Below are 18,529 nucleotides of genomic sequence, written 5' to 3'. Positions count from 1 at the left end.
TTTACATACCACTTACTATTTTTTTATCTGTTCACCATTTTTTATGCATCTCAGTCCATCCCTCGGCAATCATTTTCTTTCCTCCTTAAAGTACATTCCTCAGGAGTTCTTTTATGGAAAATTCACTTGGCCTCTGTTTATCTGTAATCCTTTGCATTTCTTGTTCTTGAAAGGTAGTTTGGCTGTGTACACACTTTCAGGTTGACGGGTTTTAGCCTTCAGCGTGCTGGATGTGTTATTCCACTGTGAAGTCGGAATTCCTACGATTGTTCCTTAGTCAGAATCTGCCCCTTGTCTCCAGCGGCTCTTAACATCATCCACTGTCTCTGGGGTTGCGCACTTTTACCACCATGGATTTCTTTCCATTTATCCTGCTCGGAATATGTTCTGTTTCTAAGTCTATGGATTTATATTTTTGTCAGTTCTTGAACGACATTAAAGATTAGGAGAAGAATAGCTACTTCTTGGAAAGTTGAAGCATAGTCTCTTTACAACTGCCTCATCTTCCTTCTCTCCAGCTGGTCCAAGTAGACACAAGTTATACCTTCCCATTCTGTCCTTCCCAGCTCACACATTCACATCTTCATATCATTCATCTCCTAGTCTCTCGGTTGGAATTCTGGCTCATTTCTTCAGATATGTCTTCCAATTTCTCAATTCTCTCTTCATCTCTATGTTACTGTGTAAACCAGTTTTCACATCAGCTTATATCTCTTCACTTCAGACAGTTCCAGGTCTTGCTTGGTTTTCCAGCTCCATCTGTCTATGTCTGAGTTTCTTGTTGATTCATCATCTTTGTGATCAAGTCCTTTATTCCATTAAACATTTCAAATATAGCTGTTCTATAATGTGTATCTGATGTTTCCAATATACACAGTCTTTGGGGAGGGGCCGTGTAAGTCAATTATTTGTAGTTTCTTTGATTCCCATCTCAGTGGCTATGTTCTTGAGTGTTTAATGATCTTTGATTGTGACCCCAATACTTCGTCTTAATCAGCAAGATTCCCATGGACCTAAGTTAGGACTTGGAAGCTTTCTTCCAGATGCTCCTTGAGGGCATTGGCTCTGCCTAGGGGTCCCGGGCCCCTCTGCCCCACCTCCGACTGGCTCGAAGTTTCCTGACAGCTGTGCTGCCACTGGCCTCGTCAGGCGCCTCTGCCCATCCCGGCTGCATGTCACACAAACCCCAGCTCAGTGGATTGGCTTGTTTGTTTGGGGAGGATCGCTGCAGACCCTTCCTAACTCTCGTGAAACCAGAATTGTCTCAAAAAACTTGCCCTTTCCAGAATTTGGTGCTTCTGCAGCAGTAAGGTCTCTCAGAGCATTTAGTCAACCACACGCCAGGAGCAGAAGCCTGACGGCCAGGTTCAAGCCCTGGCCACACACACACACACACACACACACACACACACACACACATACACACACACACTGTGTCTGGGCAAACCTATCCTTCCTGGTGTCAGTGGTTTTTATCTATAAAATGAAGATGATAATCACACCCTCCTCCCCTCCTACTGTCAAGATGAGACAGTATAAATGACACCCCCAGCGTCCGAGGATCTACCGTGAGCACTCGGGGGTCAGATGTGTCGTTCTTTGTCATTGTGCCGAGGTGCGGGATTGACTTACTGCCACGGGAGCAAGTCCCCTCGGAGTCTGGGCGCCCACGCTTCTGGGTGGCTCTGTTGCTCCCTGTACATAAACATATGAAGCAGATCTTACAAAGCCGTTATTTTTAATGATGGGAAAGACGTCCCCAAACGAAAGCCGGTGGGTGATGTCACAGCAGTACGTGAAATGTAGGGGTTCCCAAAGGTCTCAGGCGCAAACCCGAGGCCCCGTGGGTGGGCACACGGTGTGGCGGGCGGTGGCACTATTGCTCCGCTGCAGCGGGACGTCGCGGGGCTGAAGGAGCGGAGGCCCCGGCCCTGTGTGACGGCCCCTCCCACTCCCCGCAGGTTCCGCCTCCAGTGCCATCGCATCGTCAACGACTCCATCTTCACCAACCTGATCCTCTTCTTCATCCTGCTCAGCAGCATCTCCCTGGCTGCCGAGGACCCCGTCCAGCACACCTCCTTCAGGAACCACGTAGGTACCTCGTCCCCTGCACCCCGCCCCCGCCACGTGGCCCCCAGCTTCTGTGGCTGCCCAACCCCATCGTTCAGTCCAGAGCCCAGCCCACATCTTAGGGTCAGAGGCACAGCAGGCATTTCCTCAAGAGATGAGAGCTGGGTGGAAACCCGTCTTAGGACCGTTAGCAGGAGGAGACCACGGACCCAGCGCCTCAGGCCAGCCTGACGGGCCACAGCAGACTCCACGGCCCGCGGGTGTTCCCCGGGGGTCCACCTCCCTGGAACTGAGCGGTTTATACCTTGCCCCAAGGTACACTGGCCCGTCCTGGCCACCGGGGGGCAGTGGCAGACGGGTGCTCTGATGAGGCCTGCCTCGTATAGGAGGGCCTCAGTGACCCTCTGCAAAGTCGAAACTAAATTTGAAGACCACCCCAGGCTCTGGTGACCTACATCATAGGCCGGAGTAAGACGTGCCATATCTCGAAGCCTCGAAACTTTATCAAATCCCAACCAGGTGGGCACGCAGGGAGGAGCCCACCACCTGCCAAGCCAGCCGGTGGTCCCGCCGCCTGCGTGGTCCAGAGCTTTCTTACTGGGAAAGGCGCTGGCCCTCGCTCTGATCCATCACCTGAGACGTAGTAAAAGCATGAACCCCGGAGCCTGCCCCTAGCCTGGGGTGCACCCTTCCGCACCCTGAAGGGCACAGCAGCGGCGTAGGGTCCCACGAACATGAGAGACTAGCTCGTCACGCCAATGCGAATTAAGCATTTTGCAGTTTCATGCAGTGAAAAGCAAACCCCACGCTGTCCTTTTGACAAGCGTCCCAGCGGTCTGATTTGGATTTGTAAGTAAACTGAATTCATGAGAAAAGCACCCAGCCAGACCCAGGGCCAGCTGAGTCAGCCCTGGAAGCTCCCCTCACAGATCTGGGGACTCCAGGACCCAGTGCTGTGCCAGTGCCTCTGGTCCCCTAACCCGTTCCACTGTCTCCCCACGGAAAGGCTCCCTGCTTTGGGTGACTTCCTGCTGGTGACCCCTCCTCCCGTCCTGCTTCTCCCATCCCTGCCCCATCCCCACCCTGTGTCTCTTTGTTTTACAGATTCTGTTTTATTTTGACATTGTTTTCACTACCATTTTCACCATTGAAATTGCTCTGAAGGTAATGCATGCCCCCTGCTCCTGCCCTGTCCTGTCCTGTCCGGCTGTGGCTGCTCTGCTGCTAACACACGCTCTGTTGTCCGGTCACTCGGAGCCACTAATCTGGTTATGCTTATCTTTCAGATCCTAGGCAACGCAGACTATGTCTTCACTAGTATCTTTACGTTAGAAATTATCCTCAAGGTAACGCACGCAGCAAAGCCTCCTCTCTCTGTGCTCTGCCCCTTTTCTCTTGTTTCTTTCACTCGTTTTTACTCTCAAGTCTGAAACTGGAGGAATTTGTGCCCCTCACTTTGTGCCTTGTGCACAGTGTCGGACTGATGCTGGCCGGGCACCACCCGCCCCACCGCCTCTGGAAACCACGCCTGCCCCGGGCTGGAACCGTCCTTTCCTCCTCCTGCCCAGAGGAGATGCCATACAAACAACAAAAGCGGGAAAGCTCAGGGGCCTCCAGGAGTCACCCTGCCTGTGCCCTCGGGAGGCCTGTGTGGTGGTAATCACGCGGCCAAGGCCAGTGTCCCAACCGAGGGCTTTGGACAGACCCTGTAGACACCTCTGAGCCCTGGGTTACCCCCAAGGCTCTGCTGCCTCACCCCTTGCCCCGGGCCTGGAGGAGGGAGCCATGTCCTCCAGGGCTCAGTGTGGAACCCAGAGCCCAGGGCTGAGGGGCTGGACCCCCAGGCCCGGACCCGCTCCAGCCCTGTGACCCCAGCACAGTAGAGCCCACGTCTGAGCAGCTTCGGGTGACAGGCATTTGCCCTAAGCTTTATTTCGTTATTTCTATTAATATACAATTAATATAGTACTTACATCTACTCTGTTAGGGTTTTCAAGTTTCCCAGGCCACCCGAGCTTCGGGGGTGAGTTCCGAGTCGATGGAGTGTGTGCGACTCCCGTTCTCTCCCAGAGCCTGGGGGTCACCCTCACCATGGCCGCCCCACTCGGTGCCTCCGCAGGGTCCGGGCTCCTCCCACCCTGCACGTGTGGCAGCCCCAGACCCTCCCTCCCGGCCTCCTTCAGGCGAGGACGGCCTGTCACATCCACATACAACCTGAGTGGTCACTTTCGCATGCCTTCTTTTTTTTTGTCCAGACCCCCTGGTTCCAGCTAACCAGACGTTAACCAAGAGGAAACCAGGAGTGTTCCTCGGGTTTTCTCTCTGACCCCGGGGTTGGGGAGAGGGAACCGGGGCCGCCCGGCTGCGTGGACGCCCTTCCCTGGACTCCAGACTCAGGGAGGCACACAAACGCCACACTCTTTCCCGGTCTCAGACCCTCCCCCCAGCTCCTGGGTGGGCCTCAGCGGCGCTCCTTTTCCTCCAAGGCTGCCATCTCCTTACAAGCACGGTGCTGGCGAGATCCTCTCTCCCGCCCACCCTCTCCCTCTGCTTCCCGCTTCTACGCTGCCTGACTGTGCCTCTAGGTGGAGCCCGGCCCCAGGACACTGCCTGCACCCGGTCCCCCGGGTCCCTCTGCCCCGCCCTTGGGCCCGGCATCCTGCCCGGCGGAGGTGACCGTCGTGCAGGAGGGGTGTCCAGTGTCAGGGACAGTTGGAAGGCCTGGGCACGTTTAGCCTTGTGGGACCAGAACAGTTGGCCTGAATGTTGCCAAGGGCTGTCACCTAGAGGAGGAGGGAGGTGGGACCAGAATCCGCGAGTAGAGATTGCAGAAGGTAAGATGCGTTCAGTGAGCATCATTGCTGCCCGGAGCGGAGCTGGCTGGACGGAAGGGCGTCCTGCCCTCCCAGCCCAGCGTTCAACCCTTTCCTCTCCCCAGCGAGGCTCTTCCTGGGCAAAGGTTAGGACTTTAGGAGCAGAAGCGGGGTGGGTGGCAGTCAGCAGACAGGGTAAAAGGGGGGTCCTGCACTGGGTACCTGACTCCCTGGATCTCACAGGGAACTTTCAAATAAATGCCCCGTTTTCCCAGCGTCCACCTGCCCTTTCTCCTATGGCCACCCTTCCTCTGGCCCTGCCTGGGCGGACAGCCTGAACACACACACACACACACACACACACACACACACACACACTCGCCAGCCTTCGGGGCACAGGGCCTCTCAGGTAACACAAACCATGGAAGCACCCGGGCCCGCACTCGGGGGCCCAGACCTCCACTAAGAGACAGAGCAGCAAGCAGCCCCTCCAGATGGCAGGCCTTTGGGACAGATCTCCAACTGTATTCCCCTGCAACCCTTCACATAATCCACCCACTTCTGGAAGCTCCTGCAGGACACAGGTGCCTGAGTCCCCTGTGACCCCCTCCTGCAGGAGATAAGTGGGAAAAATTAGGTTCCAAGAGCTATTTTTGTCAATTTCCCCTGTGTTTGCTTTTGAATCGCTCCGCGGACAGGCTGCCTTGCGTACGCTCTGTTTCCAAAGAGATAGATTGGGCCCCAGGTGACCAGGGAGCTGCTTCCAAGCTCTAAGCCGTCAGCTCCAAATTTCCCCCTTTGGCTATCGCTTCACGGCTGTGACCCTTCAGCCCTTCACCTGGAAATCCACTGGCCCTTAGCTCACGTCAAGGAAATCGGACAGGTGTTTGTGGGGCCTCAACAGCGGCTCTAGGCTGAGCTCCGAGGGGGGTGGTGACAGCAAACCCGAGACAGCCATCACCCCTGACGTGGTCCCTTCTTAGTCTCCAGGGGGCTTTCACGTGGTTCTCCAGCAGGCGCCTCACAACGGCAGGGAAGGGGATGCTACTTTACAGAGGGGGCACTGAACATTCTCCCCCATCACAGGAGGGACCCAGAAGCCAAGTCCTAGCTCTCCGGCCGAGTCCAGTTCTCTGTAGAGAAGCTCGCCTGGCATGGAGCTTGCCATCTGCAGGACAGTGACCTAAGGGCTTTGCATGTAATTCCCGAGGGCGCTTACCACCCTCCAGGGTAGAGGATGTCGTTGCCCCATTTCTCAGATGAGACTCAGAGAAGTTGAGTAACTTGCCCCGGGCACTCAAAGTACAGAGGGTGGCCTGGCTCCAGAGCTGTGCTCCTACTGTGGTGCCCACGGCCCCTCTGAACACACGGCTCCAGAACCAGACAGTAGAATGGAGCTCAGAGTACTAGGCATGGGTCATCAGCACTGCCTGAGGCTGGGAAGTGGACAGATGCGGGTTGCCAGCGTCCTTGGTAGAACTTCGGGCGTTAGGGTCTGCCCGAGACTGAGGGATTGCCTGGGACTAAGCCAGGAAAGTCCTGGGAAGCCAGGGTGGCTGGTCCCCACCGGGGGTCCCCCCGGAGGACCGTGTCCTAGGCGGGCCCTGCGGTGGAGCGAGCTTGTGGCGGGGGGTGTGGGGGACCTGAGCGTACAGGGGCGCGAGGGCCGCTGACAGTCCTGGGCAGGGAGCCTTCAGGGGCTGCAGCAGCAGCAGAAGCTCCCGGCACCGTGTCTCCTGTCCTGCCCCCCAGCCCCCGTCACTCCCCTGCTCCTCCCCTGGGCCCGGCCAGAGGTACCGTGTGGGGAGGGGTGGAGTGAGGGGTCTCTGGAGCCCAGGGGGCTGCTCATGCCGCGCCTCCCCATGTCCCCCCAGATGACCGCCTACGGGGCCTTCCTGCACAAGGGCTCCTTCTGCCGGAACTACTTCAACATCCTGGACCTACTGGTGGTCAGCGTGTCCCTCATCTCCTTCGGCATCCAGTGAGTGGGGCCCCCTGGCCCCCGAGGGAGGCGTGCATGGAGGACAGTGTCGGAGAGGACAGCCGGGAGCCAGGGGTGGGGGGAGACGACCGCTGGTGGCGGGGAGGCCTGCCTGTGGCCACGGTGGAACTAGGCTGGGAGCGGGACGGGCCTTCGGCGGCGGCTGTGGCTTCTGGTGTCTGGGTCCTCAGTGGTGGGACCCTTGGGGTGCATTGACCCAAGCGAGGATCCGTTTCCATGTCTGGATCTCACCCAGCAGGCGGGCCCGGCCCAGTTACGAAAGAGGAAGGTCTCCAGGGCCCTCCCACCGGCTCCGCGGGCACCCTCAGCCCAGGCCTGCCAGCCCTGATGACCCCTGCCCCTTCCTCTCCAGTCTCCAGTCAGAGCCCCTGATGAGGGAGGGAGAAGGAGGAGGGACTGGTCCTCACTCCTGGCTGTGCAGGGGAATCACCGGAGCAACTTTAAAACAAGACCTTTGCCTGGACCCCTCCCACCCCCCCAAGCTTTGATTTAATTGGTCTGGGCTACAGCCAGGGCCTGAGGGATTTTAAACGCTCTCCAGACAATTCCACCTGCAACCAAGGCTGTGAACGTGCTCAAGTTTAAAAGAATCTCATTACTAGTTTCTCCCGAATTCTACCAGCTGGTAATGCTAACCCTGTACTTAACTTCCAAAGCACTTTCCGTACACATTCCTCTCTGAGCCTCATAGGACCCATGAGGCAGGCAGGGCCAGTGATGTTATCACTGTTTTCTAGACAGAAAAACTGAGGTCAGGACCTGGGACTCGGCCCGGGTCACCCCAGTGGCAGAGCAGAGGCGTCTGGGGCTCCGTCCCGAGGCTGTCCCCGTGGTCGGCCTAGAAGGAGCGGAGGTGGAGGCATTCAGAGTGAGACCCTTTGCTGGGATCATCGTTATTCTACCCCAGGCTGTCTGCCTGTGAGCCTGTGGGTCTAATCCCATCACTGCCACTAAATCACTCTTAACCTTGAGCCAAGAATTCCCCCCTCAGTCTGGCCTTTCCATCCCTCCCATTGTCCCTGAGACGCTGGGATGGATCGGGCAGCCCTTTGAGTTCCTTGTGATCAGAGAGTCGTGAACCAGAGACATAGGACTTTCCCCCACCCCACTCTCAGCGGACGGCGTCCTGACACGGGAGGAAGGAGGTCAGCGCTTGCTGACGGGACCACGTGTCTTAGGTCCCAAGGAGCGTATAGGCTCTCCCAAGGCGGCTAGTGGGTGAGGGTGAGGGACGCTTCAGAGAGCCCGCCAGCCCGCCGGGGTGAGGGGCCTGCGCGCCCCTGGAGGGCAGCAGTGACCTGTGCTCCCAGGGGAGCCGGCTGGGCCCTGGCGTCCCAGGTGCACGGAGTCTGCGGTGTCCGAGCCGTTGCCTCTAGGCCTGGGTGTGCTGTGCACAGGGTGAGCGCGATGGGCAGCCGCTGGGACTTGGGTTTGCAGGTGAGCACCAGGTATCTCCTCCACCCAAAGTCCCACCATTCGTACAGTATTCCTTCAAGTTCATGATAATAGAAGCCACCACGTACTCACATCACAGCATGTGCCAGTTAGGCTGCTAGATGGTTCGTGTGCGTTTTCTCATTTAATCCTTGCAACAAGCTCGTGAGGTGGTCGCTGCCCCGTTTTACAGATGAAGAAGCGAGGGCCCAACAAAGTTAGGAAGTGTATCCTCAGTGGCCGGGGTCTGGCGGAGCTTTGCCTTGCTCTGCGTGTCCTCGGCACAGTAAACACCCCCCGAGTAGTACGTTATACTGCTAGTGGCTCATGGTAAATGCTTTTCCCATGATTTGCTCACCAACAAGAAAGTCCCCGGCCAGCTCTGGGTCCCTGCGGTGGGAGAAGAGAATGGGAAATGGTGCTGGGGCGAGAAAGTCCCCAGCAGACTCCCCAGTTTCTCCATTTGGGCTGGGACTTCCTGCCAGGAAGCGGCTCACCCTCCACTGCTGCTGGACCAGGGGCAGGAGAGGCTCACCCCCGCCCGTCCTCTCTCCCAGGTCCAGTGCCATCAACGTGGTGAAGATCTTGCGGGTCCTGAGGGTGCTGAGGCCCCTGAGGGCCATCAACAGGGCCAAGGGGCTGAAGGTGAGTTGGGCGGGCCTGGGCGGGAGCCTCAGCCTGGGGGTCCACGTGAGGTGACGGGCAGGCGGGAGACGGCCAACAGTCAGGCTCCTGGGTCGGAGCTGGGACCCTCCTGCCAGCACCTCAGCCCCACTTCCCATCCCGGGTCCGTGATACACGGAGCCACAGCAGAGGCCCCCGTTCACAATCCCAGCTTCTCAGCAGAGCTTTTGCTAAAGGAGACACACACACTACCCCGAGCCCCAGGTAGTGATGAGACCCCTGAATTGCTGCCCCCAGAACGTGGGAGGTCAGCGGGGCTTTGGTCCCTGTGGTCTCCTAGAGCCCAGTGGGACGCGGGTTTCACCAGGCTCCATCACCCCGTGACCTAGGAGGACGCTCGCTTTGCCCCTTTGAGTCTGGTCCCCCCGCTCGTGGCAAAGGGCTGCCCGCACCTCCTCTGAGAGGCTCGTGCCAAAGGGGCTCAGCCAAGGCCCCGGACCCGCCCCCTCTGTCCACCCGCAGCACGTGGTGCAGTGCGTGTTCGTGGCCATCCGCACCATCGGGAACATCGTGATCGTCACCACGCTGCTCCAGTTCATGTTCGCCTGCATCGGGGTCCAGCTCTTCAAGGTGGGGTCTTGGCCGGATCTGTGGCCCTGCATCCTTCCCGCCTACCAGCTTCTGGGACCTGGATGGGAGCTGGCAGAGGGGACACGGAGGGGACGGTGCTGGGTCACACTGGGGATGGATGCGGCCTCCCCACAGCCCCTCCCAGCTTCCAGACCCGAGGAGGACTAGTTCCCAGAACAGAGGAGGACTAACTAGTTCCCAGACCAGAGGAAGACTAGTTCCCAGACCCAAGGAGAGCTAACTAGTTCCCAGACCAGGGGAGGACTAGACCCGAGGAGGGCTAGTTCCCAGAACAGAGGAGGACTAACTAGTTCCCAGACCAGAGGAAGACTAGTTCCCAGACCCAAGGAGAGCTAACTAGTTCCCAGACCAGGGGAGGACTAGACCCGAGGAGGGCTAGCCCCCAGCCTGAGGAGAGCAGTGCGGAGACAGGTGCCCCCATCACCACCTGGCCCTCACAGCCCCGGCCCTTCCTTGTAGAGAACGGCAGAGGGACTGCTATCCCCAGACCCCTCCGTGTGAGTCACCCATCTAAGCCCACGGGGCTCCCTGTGACCACAGCACCGAGTCCCCCCAGGTCACTGCAGAGCCCCGGTTTGTCTGGGTCCTCGCCCTGCTCCTGGCGGGCCCTCGGCGACGGGGAGGCCGGGTCCCTGGTTCCTGCCCTTCTCTGCCTCAGCCCTTCTCTTTCTGCCCTTCTCCACCTGAAGCTCTCCCCTCACCGCGTCGTCGTGCCCTGACTTCCACCACCGAGTCCCCTAGCCCCGCCCGTCCCCCCTCCCTCACCAGACCTGCCTTGTGGGCCCAGCTTCACTGCCTGGGCTTCCCTTCGGTCTGGTGCCTGCAGCCCAGGGCATGTTTGTGCACCGACCGCTCTGAGTCCTGACTTCCTGTCTGGGCTCTGCTCTCCTTACGCTTTGGTCCCGAGACCCCAGCGCAGAGCTGGCGACAGAGATATCACTAATCGGTGTTTGACTGGGCCCTCGATTAAGGAGCATCTCCAGTCACTTTGCTCTTCCACCTTCCAGGGCAAGCTCTACACCTGTTCGGACAGTTCCAAACAGACAGAGGCCGAGTGCAAGTGAGTGCGACCGGGGGGCAGCCAGGCTGGTTGACTCCAGGCGGTCGGTGACTTGTCCTGAGAGGAGGGGTGGCCCGTTCTTTCTCTGACAGCAGTGGTGGCTGCACTTTTACCCACGGGTTGTCTGGTCCTATTGACGTAACACGTAAGATCATCTGTTCCTGAATGTTCCACCCCTGACATCTTCCCAGCGGCTGGAGCTCTGGGTTTAAGCTTAGCCAGTTTCATCCCACCCCCAAGCCAGGAGGCAGTGGTGGGTAGGCTGAGGGGAGACGGGAGACCCCAGGACGAGCCCTTTCTCGCTTCCTCAGGGGGAACTACGTCACCTACAAGGACGGGGAGGTGGATCACCCCATCGTCCAGCCCCGCAGCTGGGAGAACAGCAAGTTCGACTTCGACAACGTCCTGGCGGCCATGATGGCCCTGTTCACCGTCTCCACCTTTGAGGGGTGGCCAGAGTGAGTGTGCAGCTCCGGGCCGGGGTCAACCGCCGCTCCACACCCTTCCCAGAAGCCATACTTCTCCGGCTCCCCACGGGCCACGGTTGCCGCCCAAACACCACTCTTCTTCTTCTGGATCTGAGCTTCAACCCGAAACGAGCTTCTTTTAGCTCCCCTCCCCAACCTAGACTGGGCCACAGTAAAGTCTGTCATCACCCTCATGGCATCTGGGAGTGGAGGGGCCCCTGGGTCACCGTAGGACTGAAGTTCCCGGCAGGCACGGACGTGGGTAGAGATGGCGGAGGTGCCCGCTGGTTAGACTCTGCCCCAGTCTCCTTGGAGGGAGCTGTGTCTGATTTGCAGAGGAAAGTCCCTGCAGAGGCAGTGCTGCCAGGCCTGGACCAGCCTGGTGGCCCATAAGCTGCATCCCCTCTACCAGGCCTGTCCAGGAGGGGCTCCGTGTATCTCTGTACAGATACCTGCTTCCCTCACGCCCCCATGTGTATTCCAGTGACATGATCATCTGAATGTCAGGGAATTCTAGATATTTCTAAGTCAACGACAGCACGTGACCTTAGGTGAGAGGCACCGTTATTAAATGGTAAAATATCTGTGCTACCTAGAGAACAGCCACGTGCTGTGTGGAGTAACAGAGGCGGGAGAGGAAGCAGCCTGACGGGCACGTAGCCGCGGCCCAGCTGGGCGGCAGACACAGGCCACCTGAGCGTAAACCAGACCTTGCTGATGATCTGAGTGAGCCTGGGGCGTTTTTCTTGATCAAGTGTTTCTATCTTAAATGGATACTCGGTCTCAGATTTATTTTATGTTCACTGTAAACCCTCCGAGTCTCTGCCAGAGAAGCAGCAAAGCTGTTTCAATATTTACCAATATCTCCAGCATTTGAAATCAACGGCCATGACTCATGTCACAGTTAGACAGCTCCTGCCAGTTTCAAAACACCTTCACATACGTTAGATCAACTACCCTGCCCGGTAGGAAAGTCCGGAATTATTGTCTCCACTTTGCAGGCAAGGAATCTGAGGCTCAGAGAGGTTGAGTGGTTTGCCCAAGTCACACAGCCAGTAAGAGGCAGAGCTGGGGCTTGAACTCAGGCCTCCCGACTCTCAGCCTGGAGCTGTCTCCGGCTCCCCGGCCCCGGGGCGCTCGGAGCAGCGGTGTCATCGCCACCGCCCTCCGTGGGCTGTCCCCCCAGGCTGCTGTACCGCTCCATCGACTCCCACACGGAGGACAAGGGCCCCATTTACAACTACCGCGTGGAGATCTCCGTCTTCTTCATCATTTACATCATCATCATCGCCTTCTTCATGATGAACATCTTCGTGGGCTTCGTCATCGTCACCTTCCAGGAGCAGGGGGAGCAGGAGTACAAGAACTGCGAGCTGGACAAGAACCAGGTGCCGCCGAGGGCAGGGCTGCAGCTTGGTTCCCCGGGGGGCCAGGGGCCGGGGGTGAGGGCTGCAGCTGGGGCCCCCGGGGGAGGCTGTGGTTGGGAGAGGGCCCCAGGCCCCCCGCCCAGTGTCTCCTGGAGGCCCAAGGGCAGAAGGGACGCAGACCCTGCAGATCCAGCTTGCAGCCGCCCTCAACCAACAGGGTCTGTTAACAGCTCCTCAGGGAGACTCGGTGGCGGGTCTGAGGGGTTTTGTGAAAGAGCCTCTCGCCCACACCTAGAAGCCGATGAGTCAGGAGGTGCCCAGGGTGGGGCGGCACCACTGATAGAGGAAAGAAACCAGAACAGTGAGGGTGGAGGTTTGGGGCGGGGAGAGGACGGCTTAGAAACCACTGTTAGATGGTTTCTTGTAGAACAGAGAGGCTGTGCACGCAGAGGGGGGGAAGGGCTCCAGCAGGAGGGACGCGGCCACGCTGGCCCTGGGCTGAGCTCCGCAGCCGGGAGGGCAGGCTGGGTGTGCGGTCGGGAGGCCGGAAAGCGTCCACGGGAAATGCATCCCGTCCACAGGGGGCTCGAGCTCTGCTAGGTAAGGAGCACCCCCGTCAGGCTCGCTGCACCCCTTGCAGCTCCGATGTCCACACCTTGGGCCTGGACTTTGGACTGTAAGGAAGCCAGGAGAGAGGGAGGCCAATTAGCAAGTGTAGGCGAGAAGTGACGGTAGAAGTGGAGAGAACAGCACTGGTCGGGCTTGGAGGCTGGGTGAGAGAAGGGCCTGGGGGACCCTGGTCCTGACCTGGGCTCCGGGCACAGCGCAGAGATGGCCGGAGTGTAGTCGGCCCAGGATCCCATCCCCTGGCCGTGAGCTGTGACTTCTAGTTTGTGGACCCTGGCAGATAAGGAACATGGACTTAGGACAGGAGAGGAACACTGAGGAGAGACGGGCCCCCAGGAGAGTCTGTGGCTGGGAAACCATCAGCGAGAAGACAGACTGTCAGTCAGTCAGCCAGTATTTACCAGATGCCACCGAGCATCTACGGTGCACAGCAGGCATCACCGAGATGGAAAGGAGGGGACACGGACCCCCTGACTATGTCCTGATGGGACTAACTAGAGAGGGTCTCTCTCCCGTTGAGGGAGGGATAGAAAATCAAAACACGTCCAAGTAGCAGCTCAACCTGTAAACGAGCTAGAGCTATAGATGTTGTCTCTCTCTCCCAGAGAACCCCACCCCTGGGGTGTGCAGCTTCCTCTGCCCCCACCCACCCCCGCCATCCCCCATCATCCGGGTTTCTCACCCCCGTCTCCCCGACGCAGCGGCAGTGCGTGGAGTACGCCCTGAAGGCCCGGCCCCTGCGGAGGTACATCCCCAAGAACCAGCACCAGTACAAGGTGTGGTACGTGGTCAACTCCACCTACTTCGAGTACCTGATGTTCGTCCTCATCCTGCTGAACACCATCTGCCTGGCCATGCAGGTCGGTCCAGCAGGCCGGCCGTGGCATCTGCCGGTGGGCGCGTGGGCGGTGTGTCACCGTCACGCTGGCCAAGGGGGCGGGGGTGGGGGGGCAGCTGGAGAAGCACAAGTGTCCCTTGTCGAGGGTGGAGGATCCCAGGACCCTGGGCCGATGAGATGGAGGGAGGGAAATGGAGCACAGGGGACCCTGAAGGGGCCGTGACTGTCGGGGGCCCGAGCTGGGTGGAGCCCCCCCGAGGAGCAGGAGGCCGGCAGGGCTGTCTCCCCATCAGGGCAGGAGCACGAGCCTCTGCGTAGCCGCGCTGGCAGTGCCGGCAGAGACGGGAGGGACATGCGGGGCCCCGCGGGGGTGGTCGGCCCCCCAGGCTGGGTGTTGAGGGGCGGCCGGGAGCAGCGAGCCCCGGCTCATGCACGGCCCCCCGCCCCTGCAGCACTACGGGCAGAGCTGCCTGTTCAAAATCGCCATGAACATTCTCAACATGCTGTTCACCGGCCTCTTCACGGTGGAGATGATCCTGAAGCTCATCGCCTTCAAGCCCAAGGTAGGCCTCTGAGACGGGCCTCTGGCCCACGGTGCCAGGGGGACAGGTGGGGGACAGTGGGTGCAGAGGCTCAGCGAAGGACCGTATCCTCCCGACGATAAACGTTCCAGCTCCGGAGCCTGCAGGCCTTGAGCCAGGCTAGCTCCTCGAAGCAGAATCTCAGCCCGCGGCCGGGCCGTGGTCTGGACACAGGGAACAGGGACATGCCTGAGCAAACCTCCTTGCAGGGTAGGCAGAATGGTCCTCGTCTCCCCACCATGGCCCCGGCCCCCGGCACGTCATCTAGAAGAGACTGGAAACCAAACCTCTCGAGGCCCAGCCCCCCAGACCCACCCGGGCTCTATTCTCTCCCCGTTTTGCCTGCCGCGCAGACTAAGAGCCTGGCTGTAAGAGCTGAGCTGGGGCTGTGTTTGCTCAGGGCTGGGTGTCTGTTTCCCCACCTCAGGGCTGCATCACTGCCCCCTGTACCTTCCAGTACGGGACGGACCTGCAAATGTCTCTGCTTTGCTACTTGTAAGCAGCTTCTAGAAAAAAGGCTGGGAGAGAAGATTAGAGCCATTGGCTGAGTGAGGCAGGGCAGGGCAGGTTGGCTCCCTGTCACTTGGATTATCTGTGCCCTCCCCAACCGACCTGCCCCTGGGCCTCAAGGACAGAGGGTGACCCGGTTCAAGCAGGCCTTCCATCTCCGGCCCTGTAGACAGGTCAGCATCGCCGGCGTCCACTGACCTGGGCTTCACAGGGGGCGGCTGCCCCGGAGGGGGGATCCCAGTGGCTTGGAGGCTCCCCACTGCTGCATAGCTCTGGGGGGCAATGAGAAGGAGCGCATTGTTTCTAAGAGGATCGTGCAGGGCAGCTTTCCAAACCTTCTCTTCCCCACTGTTACTAGTTTTTCCAGATGCAACACAGGTCAACGGGGGGTGGAAGGCAGGAGTCCCTGGCCCTATATTCCATTCCCATTCAGATGATCACCTGCCCCAGGACTAGCCGGGCCAGGAGGGGTGCCCCTTGGCTGTCGGATTCCTATTCAGCGCCAGGATCTGCGTCGTCTTCTCTGAATTAACATTCCACCACCCATTCTCAGTAACCTGCAGTGCGACACACACGTCGTCGCGTGGAATCCTCAGGACGCCTCTCCAAGATAGGCATTAGCTCCTCGTCTTAGGGAAGAGGGGAGTGAAGCTCAGAGCAATTAAGTAGCAGATTAGTTACACCATTATTAAGCGGCAGAACTGGGAATAGAAGCCGGTGTGTCTGACTTTGTGGTCGATGTAATTTCCGCCACACAGAGCTGTTAGCAAGCATCTTCCCACACCAGGTGTTCTGCTGGGAACTTTCCAGAAAGAGGGAAACCACCTTTGAGGGGCTTCAAAGACAAGACAGACCGTATTCTTACCATGCCGAGTCTTCCTCTCTCACTGAGAACGCCTGGGAACCTGGCTGATTTTCAGAGAATAAGACCCCTAATGAATGCCATTTGGTGATAACAATGGTGTTTTCCTGTCTCCTCCAGAGCAGCAAATAAACGCTGTCTCACTTTCCCTTCCAAGCCCTGTCCCATTTAGGGGCAGAGGAGACCATGGAATGTCCCTGGCCACCTTCTGTGGGGTCCCCTGCGGTCCTATTCCCAGCCATGCCGCCCGGGAGCTGGCGGGCTCACAGCCCGCAGCAGCGTGCCCTGGGGAGGCGGGGAGGCCGGGCCGCGCTGGGGCTGAGCTTCCGGCTCAGACGACAGCCTCCAGGAGGGAAACCGGCATCATTTTCCCCCAGTTCTGTGAGACATACAGCTTACATATTTCAAAGCCTTGAGTCATTCCACGTTGACTCAGACGTGTTTCAGCTGATGCCTGATGCCGGCTCCAGGGCCCTGCAGGGGACTTCCTGAGTCAGACTCCCGAGCTCAGGAGATGCACTGGGCAAACCTGCCCTAGGGAGCACGTGGCAGTGACACCTGCAGGGGCCTCTGCCTGGAAAACACTCTCCCTGAATCCTGCACACCCAGGAGCAAAAGCCCTTTTCCCGGGAAGCAGCCAGGTAGGGTGCTTTAAACCATAAAGCACCCAACTTCCTCCACCTCTAGTTTTCTGTTGTGAGAAGATGGGGTGAAATAGGAGAAACTTTTCCAGAGAAGTAAGAGAGCCATCCTGGGGCCATGTGCATTTCACACATGCCAGGGTCTGTCTGTGGCATAAAGAAGAAGGGAAATGGACCTTTTCTGGGAATACCCTGCCGGGGCTTCTGGCAGCTTCTGGCAGCCAAACAAGCCTGTCCAGCTGGGAGGAGAGTGGGGTTCCTGGATTCTCATTAAGGAGTAGACTCCAAGAAAAGCATCCCCAAAATTTCCAGGAAGATAACCAAACCAGAAAGTACTTGAGGGGACTTGCCTGGTGGCACAGTGGTTAAGAATCTGCCTGCCAATGCAGGGGACACGGGTTTGAGCCCCGGCCCGGGAAGATCCCACGTGCTGCGGAGCACCTAAGCCCGTGCACCACAACTACTGAGCCCATGTGCCACAACTACTGAAGCCCGTGCGCCTAGAGCCTGTGCTCCACAAAAAGAGAAACCACCGCAATGAGAAGCCCGCGCACCGCAACGAAGAGTAGCCCCCGCTCGCCGCAACTAGAGAAAAGCCCGTGTGCAGCAATGAAGACCCAACACAGCCAAAAATAGATAAATAAATAAATTTTTAAAGAAAGAAAGTACTTGAAGCCCTGGTGGGAATATCTAGCTGGATCTGGCCCTAGAACCGGTGCTCCTAATGTGATCGTGTGTTTGTGCCACGAGTGAGTTTGCACCTGCGAGCGTCAGCTGAGGAAGGACAGTTAGGCAGTAAGGACGCAGGAATTGCCATCAGTCCTAACATCAGGTGTCTGAGGTTGGCCTGCTGGACTTCCTACTCTGTCCCTTGGTCTCTGTGGTTGGTTGGCTGGTCGGTCGGTCGGTTTGTAGTTTGGCCCCGTTCTTTTGTTGTCCTCATGGTAATTGATGTTCTCGGTCTTCATTTCCATCTGTTCTGCTCGCCACCTTATGGAAAATAAATGGACTCAAGTAAATCCCTGCTCTGCTCCTAAAATACTCATTCTGTCTGAAGAATGGGGCAGGTGACAGGAGTGTCTTGGACACCTAATGGCCAGAGGGAATCTCTCCCCGAGCGGAGGACTGCCCTGGACATTTCCGATGGCCCCTGGGCCCCATGAGACTGTGCAGGACCAAGCTGGTCAGCATGAAAAGGTTTTGCATAGAATCGTCTGAAGTTAAGTAAATAGCTGGACTGTCCTCCTGTCATGAACAGAAATTTATCAGCAAAGACAGGAAAGAACTTTTAAGATAAACTTTCTGATAAGCACTGAAAAGTATCCAATGCCTGGGCTTCCCTGGTGGCGCAGTGGTTGAGAGTCCGCCTGCCAATGCAGGGGACACGGGTTCACGCCCCGGTCCGGGAAGATCCCACAGGCCGCGGAGCGGCTGGGCCCATGAGCCATGGCCGCTGAGCCTGCGCGTCCGGAGCCTGTGCTCCGCAACGGGAGAGGCCACAACAGTGAGAGGCCCGCGTACAGAAAAAGTATATATATATATATGTATATATATATATAATATATATATATCTCTCCCCAATGCCTAAGAATAAATCTAACCAAAAACCTCTAAGATCTTTACAGAAGATCTGTGAAATTTCACACAGAGGAGTTAAAGAAAACTCAGTAAATGGAGAAATATGTCATGTTCATGAATTGGGAAAGTCAGTGTTACAGAGATGTCATTTCTCTTCAGTACAATCCCAGTTAAAACTCCAGATTGAACTTTAACCCAAGTCCTTCAGGGTCAATAGGACGACCCAGGGGGTTCCAAGGCTTCAGTCCCTTAAGGCAGCTCTGCCATGACTGTGGAGGTTCCAGGGCAGGGCCAGCCCCAGATGCTCCACGGTCAGCTCTGGGGGGTGGGGTGATCACGTGTCTGGAACTTGCTGTTGACCATGACCCAGCGGGTGATGAAGGGAGAAGGGGTCCCAGGCTCCT

The 18,529-nt window shown here is 58.0% G+C and overlaps 1 protein-coding gene across 1 annotated transcript in view; it reads left to right on the top strand.

The window, feature by feature from the left end:
* CACNA1C (calcium voltage-gated channel subunit alpha1 C) overlaps window positions 1–18,529 on the top strand; it is a 422,079-nt gene that overhangs the window by 343,351 nt on the left and 60,199 nt on the right. Inside the window, exons 20-29 of the mRNA XM_089920067.1 lie at window positions 1,962–2,091; window positions 3,175–3,234; window positions 6,758–6,864; window positions 8,877–8,964; window positions 9,466–9,573; window positions 10,602–10,654; window positions 10,966–11,112; window positions 12,308–12,509; window positions 13,817–13,975; window positions 14,406–14,516. Coding sequence (XP_089776193.1) covers window positions 1,962–2,091; window positions 3,175–3,234; window positions 6,758–6,864; window positions 8,877–8,964; window positions 9,466–9,573; window positions 10,602–10,654; window positions 10,966–11,112; window positions 12,308–12,509; window positions 13,817–13,975; window positions 14,406–14,516 — 1,165 coding nt within the window. The remainder of the gene's footprint in view (window positions 1–1,961; window positions 2,092–3,174; window positions 3,235–6,757; window positions 6,865–8,876; window positions 8,965–9,465; window positions 9,574–10,601; window positions 10,655–10,965; window positions 11,113–12,307; window positions 12,510–13,816; window positions 13,976–14,405; window positions 14,517–18,529) is intronic.

Source organism: Delphinapterus leucas, chromosome 11 (assembly GCF_059928025.1).
Source record: "Delphinapterus leucas isolate spDelLeu-1000000601 "Yukka" chromosome 11, BTC_Dleu_Yukka2, whole genome shotgun sequence".
Lineage (NCBI taxonomy): Eukaryota > Metazoa > Chordata > Mammalia > Artiodactyla > Monodontidae > Delphinapterus > Delphinapterus leucas.
The sequence above is the reverse complement of the archived record's forward strand: the minus strand, read 5'-3'. Positions and strand labels throughout refer to the sequence as shown.